Source organism: Fusarium sambucinum, chromosome I (genome assembly GCF_050947815.1).
Source record: "Fusarium sambucinum isolate potato_lamoka chromosome I, whole genome shotgun sequence".
Classification (NCBI taxonomy): Eukaryota; Fungi; Ascomycota; class Sordariomycetes; order Hypocreales; family Nectriaceae; genus Fusarium; species Fusarium sambucinum.
The window spans coordinates 5274038-5292705 of NC_139294.1; the positions used below are offsets into that span (position 1 = coordinate 5274038).

The 18668-nt window shown below is 49.4% G+C and overlaps 5 protein-coding genes across 5 annotated transcripts; 3 read left to right on the plus strand and 2 right to left on the minus strand.

Moving 5' to 3' along the window:
- Window positions 1–950: 950 nt before the first annotated feature.
- On the minus strand, window positions 951–2314 carry FSST1_004409 (ubiquitin-binding protein CUE5; the record flags this gene model as incomplete). The annotated part of the gene is made up of 3 exons (XM_083230580.1): window positions 951–1342; window positions 1391–1912; window positions 1966–2314. 3 exons carry the CDS (start codon window positions 2312–2314, stop codon window positions 951–953), a joined length of 1263 nt encoding a protein of 420 aa, XP_083087839.1.
- Window positions 2315–2863: 549 nt separating this feature from the next.
- FSST1_004410 (P-loop containing nucleoside triphosphate hydrolase protein) lies at window positions 2864–4949 on the plus strand (the record flags this gene model as incomplete). Its single annotated transcript, XM_083230581.1, has 2 exons — window positions 2864–3085; window positions 3135–4949. The coding sequence occupies 2 exons, from the start codon at window positions 2864–2866 to the stop codon at window positions 4947–4949; spliced, it is 2037 nt and encodes a 678-aa protein (XP_083087840.1).
- Window positions 4950–7975: 3026 nt separating this feature from the next.
- FSST1_004411 (uncharacterized protein) lies at window positions 7976–10276 on the plus strand (the record flags this gene model as incomplete). Its single annotated transcript, XM_083230584.1, has 3 exons — window positions 7976–8166; window positions 8243–9982; window positions 10033–10276. The coding sequence occupies 3 exons, from the start codon at window positions 7976–7978 to the stop codon at window positions 10274–10276; spliced, it is 2175 nt and encodes a 724-aa protein (XP_083087841.1).
- A 3595-nt stretch (window positions 10277–13871) lies between these two features.
- Window positions 13872–15278, plus strand: FSST1_004412 (uncharacterized protein; the record flags this gene model as incomplete). The annotated part of the gene is made up of 1 exon (XM_083223772.1): window positions 13872–15278. The coding sequence occupies one exon, from the start codon at window positions 13872–13874 to the stop codon at window positions 15276–15278; it is 1407 nt and encodes a 468-aa protein (XP_083087842.1).
- A 1107-nt stretch (window positions 15279–16385) lies between these two features.
- Window positions 16386–18521, minus strand: FSST1_004413 (uncharacterized protein; the record flags this gene model as incomplete). The annotated part of the gene is made up of 2 exons (XM_083230585.1): window positions 16386–18022; window positions 18113–18521. The coding sequence occupies 2 exons, from the start codon at window positions 18519–18521 to the stop codon at window positions 16386–16388; spliced, it is 2046 nt and encodes a 681-aa protein (XP_083087843.1).
- Between the last annotated feature and the right edge of the window lie 147 nt (window positions 18522–18668).

Below are 18668 nucleotides of genomic sequence, written 5' to 3' on the forward strand. Positions count from 1 at the left end.
TCTCTATCCATTGAGCTAGGTCCTTAACAGAATCGCATACATCTAACACTACTGCAAAGATACATCTTTAGCATCCACAGGACCCAGTAACAAGCATCCGCTAATCTCACCCGGTGGCTGCACGATTTGCCATCCAATAGTCATCCCGTATCTGACCCCGTGCTTGAGCGACAGGTCCGGCTTGCAACTCCGGGGATGCGATACTACTATATCTCCATTTAGCTATATTGTGGATGCATCGCAACGGAGCCTCTTTGGTGTTTCTCCGCGCGGCCAACGCGCAGCGCCGCTCAACTTATCGCCAAACCCATAACCTGTTGTGTTTCTATTGGTAAACCCGAGGAGAAACGTCATGAACAAGGGGCCAAAGAGGATATGGGCCCATCTCTTAAACTAAACCCTGCGGTTGGTGTCCAACTTCAGCCCTTTCGAGATGAACTTCCTGCTCTTGTAATTACATCATTGTTTCCCATTCGGTTCTGTCGAGATCACTTGCACTCGGTGTGTGCCTCTGCTTTCTTGGTTTCTGAGTAATGGGACATTTTCAAGCTCAATTTGTGCCATATCATCACAACCAGCAAAGGCCAGTCAGGCAGAAACATCGTGAGCCTTGTTTCCCTCTGCGGGCTAAGTAACTCCTTTACGCCAAATCTATACAATATGAACTTCTCCCGGTGACGCCCCAACCCGGATAATTGCGACTGTATATAGCACGCAATGCATAAGGGCAAGTTATTGTGGTGAAATACCGAAAGAAAGGCTTTACTATGCTACTTATTGAAAACTACGACGCAGGGTTATACCCAGAGTCTGACTACCCATGTTATCGATATAGCTGATGCAACAGCAACCTCTTCAATGCGTCTGTTTTTGGTTCTCAGTTATGTCTTACCACACTATCTACCCCCTCCAGGACCGCATGGCGATCGTATACATTCCACACCATACATCTAATTCTTCTTTGCGTCTGTCTCTTTTGACTCGGCTAGGCTGTCAGCCATGGCTTCAGCAGTCGCCTTCTTCAGGCGCTCGCTATCATCAGTCTTATCATCCTTGGGCTTCTGATGTGTCTCCCTCTCATCTTCACTATCTCCCAAGCTGAATGGGTCGTTCTCTACGATGGGGCTTGGTTCAACGGCGGACATGGGTTGCCACTTGCTTCCTCTCGTACCGCTGCTGGGGGCCGCATCCTTGGGTGGCACTCGTGGTGATGAATCGTACATGTTGATCTCTTCCGTTTCCTCCTTGAAGCCAACTCGTCGGCCGTTGCTAGGCTTGGGTGAAGTTGATGGAGGCGGAGGCTTGTACATGCCAGTGTTGGCCATGGGCCGGTTCATGGGAGCTAAAATCGTCAATATTTGCTTTGGCTCATTGTGTACGCTATACTCACTTCCATCAGATGAGAACTTCATGCCAGCGAAGTCATCGCTGAGCACTTGAGGGTCCGCATCATATCGATCATAATCACCGCTCCGGCGGCTAGACTCTCCAGGACGACGGAAAGGCTGTCCTTGACTTTGTGTCTGCTCCTCGCTTTCATCGAAATTCTCTTCAATCTTCTTCTTCAGGTTTGTGATCCATCCGTTGACCTTCTCTTGTGTCTCAAAGAACCCCTTTCGAAGGTTTTCGCGAATGACAGGGAGGTCGTCGTCGAGGAAGCTGTGTTCGCGATCGTCGCCCCATTCCGGGCCTTGTTGTCCTTGTTGTCCCTGTCTTTGCCGTCCATCGTTGGCTCCACGGTTGGCAGTTCGGTTCTCGTAATCACCGACATTGTCGTAGTGTTCCGCGAGCTGGCGCGCATATAGTTCATCTGCCTCCATTTGCGACATCTGAGATCTGTTCTGGGGCCTGGGGGGCTGAGGAGGTGGGACATCGGTGGGTTCGTTTTGGGCAGCATCTGGGTCAGTCAACTCTGCGCGCATGTTAGTCTACTGTGCCTTCGGGGTATGTTTACGTGGAACAAACCCAGCAGAGCGTTGAACGCAGGCTCAACGCGACCACCGCTGGCTCTCAGCACGGCCTTGATGACACTTAACTCTACACTAGGGAAAGCTTCCTTAAGTATGGCCTCGTTCTGTTGGGTTTCGGAGACAGGACGGGGAGGCTTAGGAGGCGCTGCCTCGTTTGTTGAAGTCGGGGCCTGAGCCTGGGCAGGACTCTTGGGCTGGAAGGTGTTTGTCGCAGCAGCAGTTGTGGTGTTGCTATCGTCACCTCCTAGAACGCCCGATTCCTGAACATCGTCATCGTCGAGATCAAGAGGTCGGGCAGTAGTAGGCGACTCAGGGCCACTCTCGGTGGTGGCCTTGTTCTTCATCGAAAGGGATGTTAGCGCTCGTCCTCTGATCGCAGCTGTACTAAGATGGCTCTTGACAGGAGTACTGTACCGTTTCTCCAGGGGCTGACATCGTGATCGTACTTCTCTTTGGTATGACTTGAGTTGGAGCTCAAAATGCCACGATTATATAGACGAAATTTGATTGAGGTTGGCTGAAATATGCAATGTCGAGGGAAATTGGGGAGTTCGCTTCAGCCTGGCCTTGCTCGTGATACTAATGTCGAGTGAGGCGCGAGGGGTCAATTAGCCTACACGAAGCTGATGACGTTGACCCACTCGCCACAATGCACCCTTATACGATTCACTTCTTTGATTGGTTACCATAGTCTTGCGACATAGCTCGTCTCAACTCTAGGGTAACTTTAATGCACAGAAGCTTAACTGCGAAACCTCAGTGCTTCGCATAACATTGATTGTAAGTAAACAGAGTGACTTTCATGAGACTATAGTGAAAATCTATACGCGCGTTTGGAACTCTCATACCTTTTTCGGCTTCAGGGTTGTACAAACCAATTTGATTGTGTCAAGATGACCGACTTGGACCTGGATGCCTCTTTTATTCCAGCTCTTCACAAACCAGCAGCATTACTTCCTATCGCAAAACACCGCGAAAGCCTTTTATATGTCGTTGAGAAACACCCTGTCACTATTGTCATAGGCCAAACAGGCTCTGGAAAAACGACGCAGATCCCACAATTCCTGGAACAAGCAGGCTGGTGTTCAGATGGAAAAATCATTGGTGTCACTCAGGTTAGTACGAAGCTATATCCATATCCACAAAGTTACTGACATCCACCAGCCTCGTCGTGTCGCGGCAACCACGGTAGCAGTACGTGTTGCCGAGGAAGTTGGCTGTGAACTAGGCAAAGAGGTTGGATACTCAATACGATTTGAAGATGTGACCTCGGCCTCAACCAAGATAAAGTTTCTCACAGACGGCCTCCTGATCAGGGAGGCTCTCGTTGACCCGCTGTTGACGCGATACTCAGTCATCATGGTAGATGAGGCACATGAGAGATCTATCAGTACCGACGTCTTACTAGGCCTTCTCAAAAAGATTCACCAGAAGCGACCTGAGCTGCGTATCATCATCAGCAGTGCTACCCTACAAGCCAAGGAATTTTTGGACTTTTTTACATCAAGCAGCGATGATCAAAACAATAGCAAGAACAGCGATAAAGAGAAGAAAGCCGAGGTTGGTGCCATCGTGAGTCTCGAGGGAAGGACATATCCCATAGATATACTATATCTGGAGTCACCAGCAGAAAACTACGTTGAGAAGGCTATCGATGTCGTTTTCGACATACATACCCAAGAGGGTGAAGGAGACATCCTAGTCTTCCTGACTGGTCGAGAAGAGATTGACAATGCAATACAAGCAGTTAGTGAGCGGATGATGGACCTCAATTCCAAATACGGCCCATTGATGCCACTGCCACTATATGCGGGCTTGTCAACAGAACAACAGATGTATGTGTTTGACAAGCCATCAGAGGGCACTCGAAAGGTCGTATTTTCAACGAATATCGCAGAAGCTTCAGTCACCATCGAAGGAATTGTTTTCGTGGTTGATAGTGGCTTCGTGAAATTAAGGGCATATGATCCAAGGACAGGCATAGAGTCCCTCACTGCCACACCCGTTTCCAAGGCGGCTGCATCTCAACGTGCCGGACGAGCTGGACGAACAAAACCTGGGAAATGCTTTCGATTATATACCGAGCAGAGCTATCAATCACTAAAATATGCCAATATTCCTGAGCTGCAGCGATCGAATCTGGCACCTGTTGTTCTCCAGCTTAAAGCTTTGGGTATAGACAACATTGTGCGGTTCGATTTTCTCTCTCCACCACCGTCTGAACTCATGGCCAAGGCTCTCGAGCTACTATACGCCCTTGGAGCCCTGGATGAATATGCCAAGCTTACTCGACCTATGGGTTCCAGGATGGCTGAGTTGGCTGTTGAGCCGATGATGGCAAAAACGCTTCTAGCAGCACCATCATTTGGATGCTTGAGCGAGATGCTAACTATTGCGGCTATGACAAGCCTTGGAGGCAGTGTATGGTTCTCCCACGAGGGCGAAAGAAAGAAGATGGAAACATCACGCAGAAAGTTTGCTGTCGAGGAGGGCGACCATTTGACACTGCTCAACGCCTACCAAGCTTTTGTCACCAAGGGTCGGAAAGAAGCAAAGTTCTGTCATGACAACAACCTCAACTATAAGTCGATGAGTCGAGCGGTCAGCATTCGAGCACAACTAAAACGGTATCTTGAACGATTTAATATTAATGTGGATGAAACTCTCACCGGTCAAGCATCACCGGAAGACAACGCCAAAAAGGCAGAACAGATCCGCCGTTGTCTTACATCGGGCTATTTTGCCCATGCAGCAAGGATGCAGCCAGACGGGACGTTTCGCAACGTGGAGGGTAACATGGTTCTTCACGCGCATCCCACTTCACTCATGTTCAACCGCAAGGCAGACTGGGTCATCTTCCATGAAGCGATGGAAACTGGCAGCAAGATATTCATCAGGGATGTCACCAAGATCGAGAAGACCTGGCTCCTGGAGTATGCACCAGAGTTCTACAAGATCACGACCGATCGACGGGGATGAGAACAGAGACGGATACAAACGGGGCCAGTGACAACTAGGTGAAACTGCCAGGAAGGCCAAGACAGGAAATAGCTAGCTTGGCAGATGAATGGCGGTTTCAGAACTTCGGCATTAAGGACAATAAATGTTGGCTACGGTGTGAGGCATTTCGCCATTTCCCCACAAGCGACAAAGAAAACGCCAATTGCTTGCTTGATTCAAAGTCAGATGGCATGATAGGGCCATAGCTTGATTTCCAAGGGAATTGCCTCGATCTGACGAGTCTGGTTATGAGATATTATAGGGATACCCATGGACATTAACGAGCTAGCTTGCCTGTCAGCAGTCAGATTATGGGATAATTAATTTATCACTGACCGCCATCAGACGGAACTCAATATCAATGTGGACGTGATGGTAATACAATGGAAGAGTCTCGCCAAAGAAGCAAAACAAGCTTCAAAACAACCTTATGGGTTTGCCATCCAGCATGTAAGGTAACAATGGCAATAGCTTCGTCTCAAAATATCAGGGAGCATCATCAAATCTGAGACCAAAATAAGCATCCGGTTTCCCCGGCGGATCGGTGAAATATGCCGCGAAGACGGCTCGAGGACGAGGCCATCGGCTCAAATTGCAAGCTCCATATTGACATCGTCGATTAATTTTTTGTTCCTGTAATTTGGTGTAATCAAAGATTTCCCCCGCTGTCTGTCTGTGTGTGCGTTATACGTGGGCAAGCGACACAACTGCTAATAATTAACAAAAGCATGGAAGCGAAGGAGACATGCACAAAGCTACATTGCATTAAACAGTGCATTGTGGGTAATTGTTGAAATTATGACCCACGGCAACTAGAAGAATCTAATGCAGGAACATGCGGTCGGAACGACTCAGCCTTTAAATAATTGGCGATATGCATCTTGACATGAGGGAGTTGACGATCTCCTGTAACCACCTGCAGCTAGCTAGTTGCTCAGCCAGGGGTAGAAACCGGGAAATCGACAGTATGAGATGGTAGAGATTGACTGTGTTTTCGCGAGTGAAGTTTTTGACGCTTTCAGGTCTAATGTCTTACCCAGCGTCGCCCAGTTAGCTGGTAACGGGAGACTACAGAACGTCTTCGGTCATTTGTAGCGGATACTGCCTTGAGGTCTCAAGTGCCGGGACGAGTTCGTCCAAAAGAACTTCGAGGCCTTTAATTGTCGGCCCAACTATGTAGTGCAACTTGTACCTGCAGCAGCCACCACAATTGACTTGACCTGCTTATTAACTAGATAGCAAGCGCCCCTGACGCCACTGTGTTGCGGACAAGCGGGGATAGAAACTTCTCCCCCTTTATTTACTTTCCTTTTCAAGGCTTGGTGTTGTCCAAGCAAACCAGTTCCACGGCATTCGTTGGCTCAGTGCCTGTTCCCTGATCGGATGCTCCACTTGATAACCGGGATTAGTCTGGAACTAGACTCGTGCCTTGCATGAAGCGCTCATAACTCAGTGCATTCTTGTGATTTGACTGGCCAGGGGCCGATTGTGCATCTTGACTTGTCGCTTTGTGCGAGATTGTGCCTGGTTGTGCATCCACAACTAGCTTCTGAAGCTTCTTTTGGGTATACATGGCTGTTGTGACTGGTGGTTTGATGCGGGCGCTAACGGGGTGGCGAGGCAAGAGAGTCTTTTTGGAAATTAAACGGTTCTTTATTTCCTGCCTTCAGTCGGCTTGGGGAAAGGCTTGCGAAAGAGGCTTGAGTATCCGCACATTGGTATCCGCGTTTGCTAGTTGATGACTGTGATGTTGATTATGGGGGATGCGTCAATGGCTGGCCCAAGCAACACAACGCAATCAATCTTCCATCTGTCGTTGTGCACCGGGCAAGGCCTCCATGACGATTTTGAGCCTTGACCGGTCCTTGTTGCAAACTTTCCATGGATCCATGAATAGGTCAATAGGATGCGCTGAGAAAGCTGTTCCAAGGTCCACCTTAATCTCTCTTGGAGGAGTCCTTGGAAGGGGTTGAAAAAGACCAGGGTTCGAGGGCCAATCCGATGGTTTGAACTGGTGTCACTCCATTTCGCTCCGTCGTGTCTCCCCTGATTGGGATATCGTTTAAGAACTAGTTTGACCAAAGCACAGGCGCATTGTCTGGGATGGGCGGGATCCATGAACGGTCTTTATCCCCTGTCTTTGCTGCGCTGGCGGCCCTCCCGACGGGGAGTCTCAAGCATTATGGCTCTGTGAAAAATAACGAGAAACTCGCCGTGGCAGAGCATTTCGACCAGTGAAGCAGGGGAATAACGTTCTCAGCTAGGCACTGAGGCTGTCTCTTTTGTGTTGTCCAGGTTATCTCTGGTGGAGAGGTTGGCTTCCCTACTTATCTGTACCTGCCTCTCCTAAGCTACTCCTGTGCCTCTCCCGCAGTGCTCCACTCACATCAAGCTCCACCACCTCCTCTTCCTCTTTACCTACTACTCTCCTTCTCTCACTCATTCGTCGTTTCTTTCTTTCGTTCTCCAACTGTTCTTCGGTTGACGACGACAGCATCATTCTGCATTTTTGCCAAAGCTGCGCGCCAGCGGGCTTCCACTCTTTTATAACTGCTTAATTCTAGAGCCAAAAAGCTCAAGTCATTCGTTCTGTTTGGTCTATTGTTTAGTGACCGCGACCTTCTTTCACATCACAATCGCTCAATAGCTTCTGCTCGCTAGCTTTTGGCATTTCAGTCCCGTTCTTTCCGATCCTACGGTGCTCATTACCCGTTTCTACGCTTCTTGCGATCCTTGAACGAGCCGATATCAGTTTCTCATTCATTCGACTGCCGTATCAACAACATTCAGTGAAGACGATAGTTGTAGAAGCACCAGCTCTCTATTAATACTATCGCCTACATATCAGCTGTATAATTCCGACATCTGTGTTTTCGGACGTTAATTTTCGACAATTCTTAATATTCTTACATGCCACCTGACGAATTTTCTTTGGAGGAACCAAAACAACTTTGACGACCGACATCTTTGTATACAGTGTATGCGCTAGCAACGACAACAACATAATGGGGCTCACTCACTATCAAGGCGAGCGCGCCGAAATTGGCCAACATGTTTCCTCGATTTCTCAAAAGACAGCCTCTTCGTCATCAACCATCTTTCGCCGACTAGTCACCAGAGAAAACTGCAAGGATGACAACACTTGTGCAGCAGCAAGTGCAAGCAGCTTGGTCGTTCCTATCGTCATCGCTATCATGTATGCTCCTAACCGCGCCTTTGATCTTGGAATCAGTCGTCGACTGGATCGTGTTTGCTGACATTGGTTTGTTTAGTGTGCCTATTGTTCTTATTGTCGGCTTCTTGTTCTACCTTCATCGTAGAAACATGAAGAAGCAGTTGATGGAGGATGCCCACGACCCCCACAAGAGCCTGGACTTCGGACTGGACGATGGCGGCGGAAAGAAGTCTGCCCGTCGAAGTATCTTCATGGGAGGGGGTGAGAAGACACTCGCCCACAAACCCAGTCAGCTGTCAATGGATATGAACCTCTCATCGCCTTACTTGTTGCCTCCAGGCCTCCAGGAATCGCGCGAGTCACTCAACTCTCTGGCTAAGTCATTGGGGAATGATAATCAGGACCCTTACCAGTACGTTGCAGCCATTACGCAAAGCGAGACCGGCTCATTGCGGTCCTTTAAACCCAAGGATTCCCACTCGCATAATACTAAATTTAACAGTCCCCGTAACTCGGGAAAGCCTGGAAGTCTCAAGATGCCTCCCTCGCGTATGAACTCCTTGCCCGAGACACCAGTCTCTGCAACTGAATCCAGAGTCGATCCTTTTGGCACTCCCAAGATGCCTGCGCCAGCTCACCCAGCCAAGTCTCCTTTTGATTCTGACAATGATGGTTTCCACCCTGCTCCTATCGTCCCTGAAATTGGAGTCGTTTCCGACTTCGATGAGAAGCATGCTGTTCCCTCTGTTCAACAACCTCCTGTCGCGCGATCCAAGACTCCTGATTTCGAGTTGCCCAACTTCTCACAGGAACCTGCTACCGACTTCCCTCTGCCTCCTGCTCGTGAGCATGAGGCAACTGGCCTGGGTTTGAACTTCTCTCTTCCTCAGCCCAAGTCTCCTACCGTGTCCTCTCCCGATGCTCCGAAATCCGCTCCTCTTGCTCAAAACCGACAGAGCGAAGGTTCCAACTATGCTGCCGCTGACATTTCAAGTTACTATGAGGACCATGATGACGACGCCCGTGGTCGTTCCATGCAGCGAGGATCATTTGTCGAAGCTGCGCCTCAGCAGAATGCCCTCGGAGTTCCTCACCAAGACAACAAGCGCCTTTCAGTTGGATTCCGACCTCTTCCTCCGGATGATATCAACGAGTCTGAGGATCCTGAGTACCGTGCCAACCGTATCCGTTCTTTCTACAAGGAGTACTTTGGAGAGAGCGAGGAGGCGCCTCCACCAATGCCTCCTATGCCTGCTATGGCCCAAGGTGGTGCTCCTGCTCGCGCTCCTCGTGCCGCCGCTGCCGCTCAGTACTATGAGGATTACGATCAAGGTTATATGGGTGGCGACCAAGCCTACTTCGACCCTGAGACAAACGCATTCGTCATGCCTTATGCCCAGCCTGTCACTCGCCGTGCCATGACACCTCCACCGGCTGGCCGTCGTCCCGGTCCCGGTCGTCCAGGCCCCCGACCTCGTGGTCCTAACGGCTCTATCGGTGGCATGAGCTTCCACAGTGGTCCTGGAGGACGATCACGCGCTGGCTCTGCTCTTGGCCCTCGACCCGACTCTTCGGCTTCGGCCAGGATGCGACAGCCTCCCATGAAGAGGATGCCTCCTCCTGCGCCTCTGACCACCTTGCCCACTCCTTCTAAGCTTCGAGACGACAACTCTTTCCTCATCAACGCCGCCGACTTTGCCCCTCCCAGCACCATTCGTGATACGGCGGCCGGCCGTTCTCAAAGCCCCTTCGGCGAGAGACGACCTTACTCCCCCTCTGTACCTGCTGCTCAAACTCTAGTCTCGCCCTTCGAGGAGCTCGCCGCCCTTCCTAGCCCGTGAGTCTCCCCTCCCAATTGATACTATTCCTCTTGCTAACTAGTCACAGCCATCTTCTCCGCAAGTCTGGTACATTCACTGGTCTCGACTTTGCGCCCCCCAAGAAGTTTAAGGATTCCGACAACATGAGCGATGCTGGAAGTATCAGGAGTAACCGTAGTGGCATGTCTCAAGCTCAGCTCGGAGCCATCCGCAACGGAGCTGGACGTGTTAGCCGACTGCCTGGTGACCAAGTGTTCACTGCTGATGCACTACAAGACACGCTGAAGCCATCCTGGGGCATCCGACCTTGATAAACCAAAAAGCAGCGCAAACATTATTGTGAATAACCCGAGATTTCGGTCATCACAGAAGTGTCAAAAATTCTCTTAGCGTTGTCCTTTTGGCATTCATTATACAGCGTGCGCGGGTCTTGTCCACTTTGCACATTTTCTCTTCTCAGGCGCATTTTAGGGTTATGATGTCTTGCGATATTATTCTTCATACTGGGAACCTGCTGGCTTGCATATTATAGACGGTCTTGGAAAACCACACGACAAACTAGATGACGACTGTCGGCTCGGATGACGTCCAGCCGTTGTACATAGGTCAATTGGATCTGCCGTTGATCACTTCAACTTTGGCATCTTGTTTCTATACTCTTTTGTGTTTCGATAAGGTTACCTTGCGATTTCCCCACTGTAGCTGTGATATAATGTTTAATTTCTGGGCCGTGATGATCCTGAAGATATGGTCGCGACGTTTCTCGTATCCTTTGCACTATCGTAACACCTAATTCCCGCGCCGCATTCATTATTCATTTGATGGCATCGGATTTCAGGCCATGCACAAGTAAGGCACCGAATAATTGGTAGGCTTGGTAAATCATTTGGGCATCGTGGATTATGGCGATCACTAGTCTCCGTCGAATCAAGGCCGTGTTCCTGGAGCGATACGACGACACGCGATCAGATTCTATTTTTGGGCTCTGTTGTGCTTTAGCTTTGGAGGCCAACGCCTCAGTGGAGCTGACAGCAAATCTGCCTGGCATCAAGGAATAGGAAAGAAAAATTCGACATTATTTGCATTCTATCTCTTTAGTCTGAAAAGATAATGGCAAATGATGAGTGTAAATACGGATACTTATACCATTCTATATGAAAAGACCCTAGGCTATATATACTCCGTGGTATAATTTATAGGATACATGCTATGAGATGTTGGTATGTCAGGACAAAAGTATCAGGTTGTGATATCAGCAACAGAATCTATGGTGATCAGCTTGAATAGATAAAGCATATAATAACGATAAACAAAGGCCATTTCGATCCTTTGATGAGGCTGTCAAGCGACATACGTTGGCTGTTGAGTTGCCAATAGTCTGGGCCACCAAAGTATAGGGATCCTCGCAGTGGTGGATCATGTCATTTACCGTTAAGGTCAGCTTATGTACATGGTAGGTGCCTAGGCCTCTTTGAATATTCAATTTGAAAGGGCGTCCATGTCTCAGCTCTGACACTTCAATTCACAGACAAGCTTTTCGATTGAGAGTGCAATTTAATCGTGGATGAGTGGTCATCATCCACTTGAACGTGGAGCGTCAGGTCTTAAGAGCCAGGGTCGCATTGCATCGACATTTCTGGTCATGGCGCCGAGATTGCATATATGCTCTGAATTAAGATTGATGGCACGTGAGGTTGGAAGATATCAGGTTTTCGGTATCAGGCTTGAATCTAATAGAGCATTTTGACAAAAAAAAACGATACCATGCTACTGTTGTTCCTTGTGCGTGCGGAATAATGACATTCCATTGCAGCAACAATTAAATTAAAGGGTTTCTGACACGCCATACATGTGATTGAATGCCAGCCACCTCGGCGATGAATTTGATTAGATGTGTTAATATCCCGCAGACTCCCTCGTGCTTTTGCGTGAAAGTTACGAACAGGTAGGGTTCTACAAGGTATGTATATTTAATAATGAATGATCATCACAGGGTCTGTCCCTATCCCTAGAAGCTGAAGCTCAGTGGCGGATTCTCTTGGAGGTTTTGTCACTTGGCCCCATCATCATGACGTGATGACCCCATTTGGTGAAACGACGATGGGGCTTGGAGAGGGAACTTTTTCGTACAATTAGTGTTGATGATTCGTTGGTAGATGTTACGTCGTTGGTGTGTTGTTGGTTGTTGGTTGTTGGCGTTGTGGTTGCGGTTCTGCTGCAGAGGAAATTGAAGTCTCTAGGGCGATGTAAGGGAGTTTTTTTTTTTGGGGGGGGGGGGGGGGGGGGGTAAAGCTTAAATAATTGCTTGCTTCTTCAGTAATTACAGCGATGAATGAAATGTGAACAAATAAAGTCACAATGACAGCAATTCAAATTATCATCGGAACAGGCCTACGGAGTTTCTGTTCGTGTCGCTCCGTTGATCGTCCTGAGAACATCAGAAAGCAGACCAAGTTATGGAGTAAAAGCATCAGAAACACACACAGCCTCATTGAGGTGGGAGAGGCGGCTCGTATCCATAGCATCGTCCTTGGGGGCTCCATGCCAAGAAGACCCCGAATGAAGCCAGCAAACCAGATCGGGACAGACCAATTGTCAACTTTGTGGCTGATGAGCCCCGAGTCTTAGGTTTTTGAACGTGTGCGAATGGCAGTGTCGAACCAAAAGAAAGGCCCGATGCTGGATTTAATCATTGTGTGCCACACTCGTCTCCTTGACATTTCCACCATCTGGTTGAGTGTTTTGTTCTGCTTACAACTTCTTTATTGTGATTGTTACTCTCTACTCTGAAGTTGATACGCATTCCTCTCTTCTTGTCCAAGAACGAACAAGTCAACCGGGATAACATAGCGCAATACGCCTCCATCCATTACCGAAAGTAAACCGGCACCCGTTTCTCTTAGTTGCCGTTCGCATCGCTGTAAATTGCTTAGCTGAACGGCTCAGGACACCTATATTCGTTACCCGGACAGGTATCTGAATAGGTAGTGAACTAAGGTTTGTTAAGTTCAGCCTGAGCTTCAAAGAACAAGACGGCGTTTTCCTACCGAGACTACTAAAGCAAGGTACGTTACATTACGTTACGTCGGATCTCAATCTGGAACCCAAAGCCTTCTTGGCCCTGAACGGGAAAAGGGAAGAAAAAAAAAGAATTGGAGCTCAAGCACTGTTCGCTCCAGGTCCTGGTCTGTCCTGGCACAAGTTGGTGGAGCTGCGAGGTCATTTACTGGGTCGACGGGCAAGCCTGGGCCTCCTGCTCCTTCCACCTCCAGCGGCCGCTAAGACCTCCTCCATTTGAGTTCCTGCCCGTTACGTTAGGGTGGGTGCGGCCTTTCCAGGCTATTGCTCTCTCTGTTTTTACCCGCCCGACTTGCCATCCCCATACCATACCACACCATCCATACCTGCCATACCCAGGCCCAACTTCACTTTCGCTTCTTACTCTCATTCTCACGCATCAACAGGTCAATCTCAAACTGTTGCCTTTTCGTCTTTGACGCGTCCCTGGCGAATATTTTCGTTTCTTTCTCATTTTGAAACGGATCAACGGTTGTTCAACAGCTCCAAAGGTACGTTGTGTTACGATGCATCTAAGTATACCTGCATTTGCATCTCATCCTCCTATCGCTTGACCATTCACTACAATTCAATGATATCTCAATCCCAATCTCATTCTCCCTCGAACCCCCATACTTGAGCCCTCCAATCTAGGCTTCTAATCTAGAGAAATTTGATCGCCAATATTCCTTCGTCCCATTCCGACGTTATCGCGTCTAATGTCAACGGCCCCCTTCTGTTGATTGACTTTACCCGCTGCTGCACCGTCTCCCTTAGACACATGTTCCCGAATTCTACCTCTTTCTGAACCTCGACATCCTCAATGCGAGGGCCCGACAACTAGCTAACATGTTTCTCGGTATCAGACAACTCCCTAGCGTGAGCGCGCCTACTTTCGCCATGTCCACACCGGGTCAACCCGCTCAGCCCACCGCTGCGCAACCTTCGGCTGCCAACCCATCTTCTCCTGCCGACGACAGCAGCAACACCGACGCTGCTAACCAGCCTTCCTCGGCCGTGGACAATTCTTCTCCTGCTGCCCCAGCTACCTCGGACCCAGCTTCGGCCCAACCCTCCAACAACAGCCCTTCAGCTACTCAGAACCAGCCAAGTGCTGCCCCGACTGATAACGAACAACCAACGACCAATCCTGCAGAAGCATCCGATGATGCCAGCCCCACAAACGCACCTCCCGCCGAGGAAACATCCGCTGCGGATGCGTCACCTTCATCTGATGACCCTCCGCCTTCCACAAGACCTAACAGCGCTACTCAAGCCAACCCTACCACCGAAGCCGCAGACCCATCCTCCACAGATGACAGCAACAACGATCCTAGTTCAACTGAAGAAGCTGCCGTATCTGAGATTACTACCTCCGAGGTTCTGTCGACTGTCGTCACAGTAACAGGCAGCTCAGGGCCTGAAACGAGCATTGTTTTGGTTACCGCCATCCGTACCCAAAAGGTCACAGCTACCGAGGACTCTGCGTCGGCCACTGGTACGGACGATGCTGATGCAATTAGCGGTGGTGGTAGCGGTGGTGGAAGCGAAGGCCTGAGCCAGAAGAGCAAGGTTGCCATTGGTGTTGCCGTACCAATTGCTGCTATTATCATTTTTGCTCTCCTGGGCCTGTTTTGGTGGAAGAAGAGAAAGACCAGAAGACAGGCTGAGGAAGAGCGACGAAAGGAAGTTGAAGACTATGCCTACAACCCGAACGCCGACCCTACGATCCCTGCTGTTGGAATGGCAGACAGCGGTTATGAGATGAGGGAAGATGGTTCTTCAGGTTACCGTGGCTGGGGCAACACTACTATCGGCTCTACTGGTCGCAAGGCCTCCACTACCCTGTCTGGCGGTGTCACTGGCGCCTACTCGGACATTACTTCACCAACTCGAGGAAATATGTCAGATGCTCGCTCTGGTGAGCCTCTGATGGACGGATCACACTCCCCAGAAGGCGAGATCCTCGGAGCCATGGGCCCTTCTGCTGCCAATAACCGTGGTGCTGATGTGCATCGTGGTCCCTCTAACGCTTCCTCTTCATACAGTGCTGCTGGCCGATCTGACGCATCAGACCCCATAGGAGTACCATATGGTGCCGGCGGCGCATACTATGATCAATACTCGCAAAACCCTTATAGTGACAACGGACCTCAACAGGCCATCATTCGAGATAACCCTGCACGCCGAAACACACGTATTGAGAACCCCTCTCATTATCCACAGCAGAGTGCAGGTATCTCACAAAACTTTTAAAAATCAGTTTGTTTTTCTCCTTTTACGCTACCATAATCGGTCGCTACGAAATTTCCTATGTCTCTAGAAAGATACCCACGTCCTTCGATATTTCTCGCTAGGAGGTGGAATGTGCACTCAAACGGCGTTTCACACTTCCCGGCGTCTACTTTGTTCTTTCAAATCCAGCCATTTTCTAAGAGTAGGCTGTAATTTAATCACTCCTTAACATCTTGAGCACCATCTCGAGAGCAACATTTTCTTCAACTACAACATTCAGAACCGGTGCATTCCTGGTTTCTTTTTCTTTTTCCTTTTTATTTTGGCTTCAAAGGCAACAACGACAGGGTGGCTACCCTTTTGAGTACGTTTACATTACGAGGTGGAACTTGTATATACGAGGGATGGCGGAGTTTTGTCACGCTCTGTTCGGTACGATTGAAAGGGCTCCTTGCTTTCACAGCCTTGTAATACTCTATTGAAAAGGGGTGTGAAAAGTTGTTCTGAGTCGAGGTGTTTCAGTTGTATCAGGTGGACTCGGTATGGTTTTAGAAGTCGGTGGATGAACGATGTTGAGACGGATTTATAGAAGTGTATAGCAAGTGAATTGACGAAGTGCTATGCAATACTTGTGTTATCGACCATGCGCTAAGAATGTCAAATTCGTCTATCAAGAACCCGTGTACGGATCGTAGTGTGTGCTTTATTTACAGTTGTACCTGGCTCCGTCTCAGTTTCCTGTTGTTCATATCTGTGTTTCCGTACCTTGCCAGTAAATGGAGACACGAAAGGCGAGCACGCAAAGATGCATCAGGAAACAGACTTTTTAACTGCAAAGTCCACTAGTCTCAATTCTGAATCTAAGTTTGCAACTGTGTATAATCTCTATATGTAGAGACTTTCAATACGCCAGTCTCCATAGAAAGTCAACGTACACTCAACCACCCAAACGCCAAAGCATCAATATCTAAATAAGAAACAAAAGCACGAGAGAAGTGCTGAAAAGACCGTCCCTTCCAAACTCCCGGCTAGCGAAATGCAAATATAAGGGACTATAAGAAGCCATAGTTCCACCCTGAGCTGAACATCAGGAAACTAGACACGAAAGCTTGCCAAATCACAAAGTGTTCACTGTCTTCTGATGGACTGCGGCGGAGCGAGCCCCTTAAGGCGTTTCTTTTCTGCCCATTCCCGACTCGCAATCCTAGAGCGTTCTGCAGCCTGTTCTCGGGCTAGCCGCGTCGCTTCCTCACGCTCGCGCCTCTCACGCTCCTTATCTTGCACATAAGCGTTGTTGTCTCGCTGGAAAATCTCCCGGCCACGCATTTTGAGGTGGTGTGCCTCTTCGGCAGAAAGGGCAGCTCGCTTTCCAATACCGCTGCCAGTAGATGTAGAGGTCTCCCGATTGAGGTTTTCATGTGACGTGGTGGTAGACAGTCGACCTCGACTCTGTGAAATCTGGCTCTGGGAACCAGGGGCTGACCACGGCCCCAAACTGGACATCCGCTTGGTCTTGATGTTGATCGGTTGCTTTGAGGTGTCCTCTTGCGGCGGTAGCTTTCCCTTCCGGGAAAGACTTGCAATAGTCTCTCGTGGGATACTACCTGGCGTGATACTATTCCGCATAGGTCTGGCCTTGAACTCGCGCTTGCGTTGTTCCTCTTCTTGTGCCTTTAGGCGGGTCTCACGCTCTTCACGCTTACGGCGGGAAATGGCCTCTCCTGGAAGCTCAAAGGTGGGCTTAGTGAGCGGCTTACTAGACTTCGGTCTCGGTGGAGGTACATAAGCTTTCTGAGCCTCTGCCTGCTGGGCCTTGCGAGCTTTGCGCTGTTCCTTCAGACGGCGAGCTATAGCCTCTCCAGGGAGCTCGAACTTGGGAACGGTAAGCGGCTTTGCAGATTTGACAGGTGTCTTTGGAACTGTGGATTGAGAGCTGGTCAACTTCCCACGTGCGAATTGCGGTTTTGCCTTGGGCGTATTGTCCGAGTCGTCCTGTTTCTTGTCACGAAATACAAGAGAAGTTGATCGGCGAAGAGGAGGCTGTGCCTTTTCAGTAGGTTTGATGCGTAATGTCGAAGACATGCCGATTACTGATGCTCTCTTAGAGATAGTCGGCCTTGTTGCTGGAGACGGCGGCTCTAAATGTTTACTGCTGAGGGTAGCGTTTTCAGGCAAGGCAATTCGTCGTGCCTGAGTGACAGCATCGATAGCCTCGAGTTCATCTTCAAGCTTGTCGAGTTCTTCAAAAGAGTCCTCGATTCGGGGCACTGAAAAAGAACCATGCCGCGACAACTCCCCATAACTGCTGCTTCGATCGCTGATTAAAGTAAGAGAAGGCGAAAGAGCTGGCATCACCACCTCCGCCACCTCGGGCACCTCGAGTGGAAAAGTTTGACAATCTTGGTACGCCGGTGGTGCCAGGGCCATGCTGGCTGTACTGTAGGGCATATGCGAAGGCTCAAAACCTAAAGCCAGGTAATCTTTGGCTGCTAACGGGGTCGCTAGAAAATTGTAACTGTCAGTATGCCCGCGAAGACCGAGGTCATTGTATCGTGGCATGCGTTTCAGCAGGGTACAACCATAAACCTTGGCCTCAGTATTGCGATGGTCGTTGCCGTCATCGTTGAGAGTGCCATGGTCGTTGGCTTCGCCATATGGCCCCGGGAACGAAATCAACCATTCAAAGTGACCTGCTCGGTGGGAGAAATAGGGGTTTTTACTCAAGGGTTCTGCATCAGCCAATGGGTGCGATTTGAAAGTGTATGCTTTATGAATTGTGTTAGTATTAGTACATGAAGCAAATGAGTTCTCAGCTTGAGTTGACTTGGGAATCAGGGATTGTGAAAGAAACAAACCTTCAAGTGACAGTTGGTCAACAGAATGATTGCTATCCGCAATCAAGCTGGCACTGGACAACATTGATTCTTCTTCCTCTACTACCTCGAGGGGTTCGAAAGTCTCGGTCTCGGTAGATGAGTGCTGTATTCGACGAAAAGGTAGGGGAGTCCTGACAGGCGGCCCAGGTCTGAGAAACAACTGTTGGTTTTGATGTTGTTGAGGCGAGCTATGAGCGAGACTCCGATTTTGGACGTGACCCGGTGAAAGCTCCTTAAGTGTCTCCCGGTTTGGCAAAGAGGAAGAGTGATATGAAGTAGAATTAGGTTCCAAGTAATGAAGATCCCGGCAGGTCGTGCACCCAGAAGAGACCGGGGCCTCGTTAGCGTCACGGTGGACTTGGGGTTGATGAGCCATCATGTTAGCCATGGTTGATTTTAGAATAACGAGATGAACCGAGGGAGGCCCCCAAGGTCAGAATGCCAGGGTGTATAGAGGCTCTGAGAGACAATAAGTGAAAACCGGACGCCACCAGGCTTCTCGTAGGTTGAATCTCGAGTGATAATAATCAGGGAT